The sequence below is a fragment of the Amblyraja radiata genome, chromosome 4, assembly GCF_010909765.2.
Source record: "Amblyraja radiata isolate CabotCenter1 chromosome 4, sAmbRad1.1.pri, whole genome shotgun sequence".
Taxonomy (NCBI): domain Eukaryota; kingdom Metazoa; phylum Chordata; class Chondrichthyes; order Rajiformes; family Rajidae; genus Amblyraja; species Amblyraja radiata.
The window spans coordinates 98255224-98261377 of record NC_045959.1 but is presented as its reverse complement, the minus strand read 5'-3'; the positions used below and the strand labels follow the sequence as shown (position 1 = coordinate 98261377).

Sequence of the window (6154 nt, the reverse complement as noted above, 5' to 3'; positions counted from 1 at the left end):
GCGCTCCACGATAAGTCCTGCCGCCCCTCCCGCGTCTATTCCCCGTCAAGTCGTCCGAATGCAGTCCCCTCCGGCCACTCCAGGATCGCCACCGTCGTCGGTACGTGGGCTCGCCGCGTTCCTATAGTCGACCATGACGGCACCGTTTACCGCCGGTCCGCCAACACCTGCGGCTCGTCAACGAGCCTCCACCGCCGCCCGCTGACCCTTTTGTTCCTCCGCTGCAGTCTCCTACACGCCCGCCGCCCCCGCATGCCTCGGACCTGCCTTCTCAGCTCTACCAGCCAAAGTCTCCTCGGCTCATCCTCCCTCGCCTGCCCGTCTGCCCGCTGCTGCACCCGGTTCCCCTCCTCCTTCTTCTCCTCTCCTCCGGGGTCCCCGTTCCGGTTCGGTCTCCTGCCCCTGCGCCGGTTCCTCTTCTTCCTGCAGGGAGGGGAGATGGCGAGATGCGAACCCGGTCGGGGCGCGTTGTCAAGCCGCCCATCCGCTATGCGACTTTGCGTAACTGTTCACAGCGCATGAGACGTGGTCGCCCTGTCACTACCTTGTTGCCTCTTGTTCTAAGGGGAAGGATGTCGATGATATGTGCATGCACCTTTAACATAGTGACCTCACCACTACTAACCACTCCCCATATCACAAGTATAATTACAACCTCCCCACCCACTGATCTCTCTCTAGTTCCCGTGACAGACCACATACAGCTAGTGCAGTAATGTACGTACAGTATGAATAAACTGGAGTAAACACAGAGTGTTGGTGGACTCTTCTTTACAAGCCAATTTGGAGTGAGGGAGGAAACGAAGATCTAGAGAAAACCTACGCAGGTCACGGAGAGAGCGTACAAACTCCATACAGACAAACCCGTAGTCGGGATCAAACCGAGTCTCTGCCAGTCTGCAAACACTGTAAGGCAGTAATTCTACCTCTGCACCACTGTGCCACCCTAATTTTGTTAGACCTTAATTCTCAAATAAATACTGTACAGGTAATGATAGAAACATAGAAACATAGAAAATAGGTGCAGGAGTAGGCCATTCGGCCCTTCGAGCCTGCACCGCCATTCAATATGATCATGGCTGATCATCCAACTCAGTATCCTGTACCTGCCTTCTCTCCATACCCCCTGATCCCTTTAGCCACAAGGGCCACATCTAACTCCCTCTTAAATATAGCCAATGCACTGGCCTCAACTACCTTCTGTGGCAGAGAATTCCAGAGATTCACCACTCTCTGTGTGAAAAATGTTTTCCTCATCTCGGTCCTAAAAGATTTCCCCCTTATCCTTAAACTGTGACCCCTTGTTCTGGACTTCCCCAACATCGGGAACAATCTTCCTGCATCTAGCCTGTCCAACCCCTTAAGAATTTTGTAATTTCTATAAGAACCCCCCTCAATCTTCTAAATTCTAGCGAGTACAAGCCGAGTCTATCCAGTCTTTCTTCATATGAAAGTCCTGACATCCCAGGAATCAGTCTGGTGAACCTTCTCTGTACTCCCTCTATGGCAAGAATGTCCTTCCTCAGATTAGGAGACCAAAACTGTACGCAATACTCCAGGTGTGGTCTCACCAAGACCCTGTACAACTGCAGTAGAACCTCCCTGCTCCTATACTCAAATCCTTTTGCTATGAATGCTAACATACCATTCGCCTTCTTCACTGCCTGCTGCACCTGCATGCCTACTTTTAATGACTGGTGTACATGACACCCAGGTCTCGTTGCATCTCCCCTTTCCTGATCGGCCACTATTCAGATAATAGTCTACTTTCCTGTTTTTGCCACCAAAGTGGATAACCTCACATTTATCCACATTATACTGCATCTGCCATGCATTTGCCCACTCACCCAGCCTATCCAAGTCACCTTGCAGCCTCCTAGCATCCTCCACACAGCTAACACTGCCCCCCAGCTTCGTGTCATCCGCAAATTGGAGATGTTGCATTCCAATTCCCTCGTCCAAGATCATTGATGTCACTACGGCTGGAAAACTGCTGCCATATAATAATTTTATTAAAGAAGAATGTTACGGAGTTACCATTTATCAGACTGAATACCTGTAATGGGAGGGGGGGGGGGGGGGGGGGGGGGGAGGTGCGTCACCTTTTAAGACATAGTTGAGCTGAAATGTTTTCTCTCAGGGGATTGTAAGTCTTTGGAACTCTCTTCCTCAAATGGCAGCAGAGACAGTCATTGAATATTTTTTACGACTGAGGTAGACAGATACTTGATGGGCAAGCATGTGAAGGAATAAATCGGAATGTAGAAGTGAGGTTACAATCAGATTAGCCATGAATGTGGCGATCAGATTTCACGGGCCAAGAACAGCATACTTGCTTTGAATACATATACAACAACAGCTGTAGCACATTATATTTGCCTCTGAATTATGCTTCATGGATGTCCAGGGGCGAGTTACACTGATGATTCCATACAGAAGCATAAATATCCTGTAAGTGTACTACATTGCTTATAGAAAACAAAAAAGTGTTGGAGGTGATAAGGCGACAGTTCATTTTGGCCCATCAGCTTTATGCCTGCCATGTTATTAGTATTGGCAGCAGGACCATCCCACCCTGCCAACCACCTTTTTACTCTGCTACCCTCTGGGAGGCGATTCAGGACTGTAGACTAAAAATAGTTTCTACCCATGTGCGATAAAAGAGCTAAATTCCAACAGAGAATGCTGGGGAAGCAAAATGTAATTCCAAGAAATGCCGCCAAATTCTTTAAATTCTTTTAAATTCTTTTAAAATACCTATTTATTTTTACTAATAAGTGTACATATGTGTTAATGGTTGTCGTGTTGTATTTTTTTAACCGGAGGAGATGTAATGGAATTTGTTGCACAGTATTGTGCACTGACAATAAACGTATTCTTCATTCATTCTTCATTCATTCATTCATTCATTCATTCATTCATTCATTCATTCATTCATTCATTCATTCATCTTGATGGGTTGGCCAGGTGGGCTGAGGAATGGTTGCTGGAATTTAATACAGGAAAGTGTGATGTGCATTTTGTAAAGCCTAACAAGGGCAGGACCTACACAGTGAATGGTATGGCTGCAAGTACATAGTCCCTTGAAGGTGGACTCGCAGGTAGATAGGGTGGTCAAAAGGCTTTAGCACGTTGGACGTCATCAGTCAGAGTATTGAGTATGGGAAGTCATGTTTCAGATATATAAGACGTTGGTGAGCGCATTTGACTTATTGTGTTCAGCTCTGGCAACCATGTTATACGAAGCTGTTTATGTTGAATGGGTGCAGAAAAGATTTACAAGGATGTTGCCATGACACGAGGATCTGAGCTATGGGGAGAGATTGAGGAGGCCAGGACTCTATTCCACAGGAGGATGAGGGGGTGATCTTATAGAGGTGTATAAAATCATGAGGGAATAGATCGATAGATACACAGAGTTCTCTTGCACGGAGTAGGGGAATCGAGGACCAGAAGACATAGGTTTAAGGTGAAGGGGAAAAGATTTTATAGGAATCTGAGGGGTAACTTTTTCACACAAAGGGTGATGGGTGTATGGAACAAGCTGCCAGGGAGGTAGGTGAGGTAGGGACTATCCAAGGTTTAAGAAACAGTTAGACAGGTACATGGATAGGAAGGTTTGGAGAAAGTGGACCAAATGGGCAGGTGGACGGAGTGTAGCTGCGACATGTTGGCTGGTGTGGCAAGTTGGGCCGAAGGGGGACTATTTCCACACTGTAACATTCTATGACTCTGTGTCCTCTATGGCTCTCACCAATCTTCTACAGATGCACCACAGAAAACATTATATCAGGATGCATCCCAGCTTGGTTTGGGAACAGCTCCATCCAAGACTGCACGAAATTGCAGCGAATTGTGGACGCAGCCCAAACCATCACACAAACAATACTCTCTTCCATTGCCTACTTTTATACCTCACACTGTCTGGCAAGGCCAGCAGCATAATTAAAGATGAGTCCAGCCCTGGCCCCTTCCTCTTCTCCCTCTCCCATCAGGCAAAAGGTATAGAAATGTGAAAACGCACACCTCCAAAGGTAGAAAAAATGCTGGAGGAACAACGGGGTGAAGCAGCATCTATGGAGCGAAGGAATAGGTGACGTTTCGGAGAAGTCAATGTTCATACCGCTACGGTGTAAACTTCCCAAGCGAAATATGAGGTGCTGCTCTTCCAATTTCCGGTGGGACTCACTCTGGCCATGGAGGAGACCCAGGACCAGAAAGGTCGGATTCGGAATGGGAGTCAGGACAGAAAGGTCGGATTCAGAATGGGAGACAGTTTCTTCCCAGCTGTTATCAGGCAACTGGATCATCCTACCATAACCAGAGAGCAGTCCTGAACTAGTATCTACCTCATTGGTGACCCTCAGACTATCTTTAATCGGACTGTGCTGGATTACTTTGCACTAAACGTTATTCCCTTATCATGTGTCAATACACTGTAAATGGCTCGATTGTAATCATGTATTGTCTTTCTGCTGACTGGTTAGCACGCAACACAAGCTTTTCACTGGACCTCGGTACACGTGACAATATAACTAAACTAAACTAAACAATAATTCACTAACTGGTTCCAGGAACAACGAATTTGTCGTATGAGGAAAATTGAGAAGAATAAACTGTATATTTTAGCATGTAGAAGAGTGAGAGGAAATTGGCTAATTGAGATAAGCATTGGAATTTCACAAAGGTCTTGACAGGCACGATACAGAGAGCGTAGTCTCCTGCCTGAGGAGTCCAAAGCCAGAAACACAGTTTCAGAATAAGGGGTCGGCATTTATTGAATTGATTGAAAGATACGGCATGGAGAATTGCCATCAACTTTCAATGCTTTGAAACAAGGAAGGAACAATCAATGTTAACAGCTTTATTTTTTGTGGTCCAGTGGCGCCAATAGTCCAGGAGGTCTTACTGCCACAATTGACTAACAAGGCAGAGACATCTACAAACCTCGGTTCATCTGGAGTGCCCTGATTGACTTTTTGTCTACCAAGACTTTATACATTTTAGTCATAGTCATAGAATGTTACAGCATGGAAACAAGCCCCTTCGGCCCACCGAGTCCACACTGACCATTGATTTGCCTGTTCACACTAGTTCTATCTAATTCCACTTTCGCATTCACTACCTCCATGCAAGGGGAAGTTACGGCGGCCAATTAACCTGCAAAACCGCATTGTCATTGCGATGTGGGAGGAAACTGGAGCAAAATATGATTACAAACTGAGCCATTTACAGTGAATAGAGATTTAAGAGTGTGTAGCAATTGTAATCTGAGTTTGTAGATCCAAAACAAGTCAGTTACTTAAATTAAACTCAGCTTATTCCATGATTAATGGTGATGGGTACTCCATGGTGTGAAGTAATGCCCATAGCATAGCATGAGAAATTACTTCATTAATGCACATACTGATTCAAGAGTGATTCATGACTGGTAATGCATAGTTGAATTTTCCGAGTGGCACAGTTCAACCAGAAAGTGGCAATAATGGCATCTGGAAAAAGAATCAATTTTCAACATTGCAGCATTGATAAAAGTAAGGTTTATCATGTGAATTCCTCTATAAAGTTGAATAAACTGTGGAAAAATGTTTCCCTTTAAAATCAGTTTCTATTCTAAACCACAAATATGTCCCTTTTAACCAGGGGTCGACAACCTATGGTCCCTGGGCAAAATTCGGCCCGTAACCCAAAATCATCCGGCCCGCTGGGTATTTATTTATCCTCAATAATCCGGCCGCAGACTTCCGTCACCTTCGGTACCTGGAATGTTTAAGAAAGAACTGCAGATGCTGGAAAAATCAAGGTAGAATAATGCTGGTGGTACGTTTCTCTAGCATTTTTTTCTACCTCCGGCACCTGGAAGGTGATTTGGCTGTACCGCATCCTGCGCAAAGCCGCCGGCCATGGCCGCGCACCCTTCTGTGGCTTCACTGTCGGGATCGGGGTTGTCATTAGACCAGGGGGCGAGTGAGTAGGATATTTGAGCTCGGTGTCCTAGAAGGGGCGGGATCTATGTGAACACGTGATTTGATGCCTGCCACCCGGGGCGGGATGGGGGCGGGATCCGTGTGTACACGTGATAGATGTGGCCCACCATTCGCTCACAGACATGCTTCCCGGCCCCTTGACAGAAAAGGTTGCTGACCCCTGCTTC

The 6154-nt window shown here is 46.2% G+C and overlaps 1 protein-coding gene across 1 annotated transcript in view; it reads right to left on the bottom strand.

Annotated features, from left to right (window-relative positions):
• The window catches only part of arpp21 (cAMP regulated phosphoprotein 21), a 281688-nt gene that overhangs the window by 114655 nt on the left and 160879 nt on the right, over window positions 1-6154 (bottom strand). Inside the window, 2 exon segments of the mRNA XM_033020400.1 lie at window positions 282-423; window positions 5408-5492. Coding sequence (XP_032876291.1) covers window positions 282-423; window positions 5408-5492 — 227 coding nt within the window.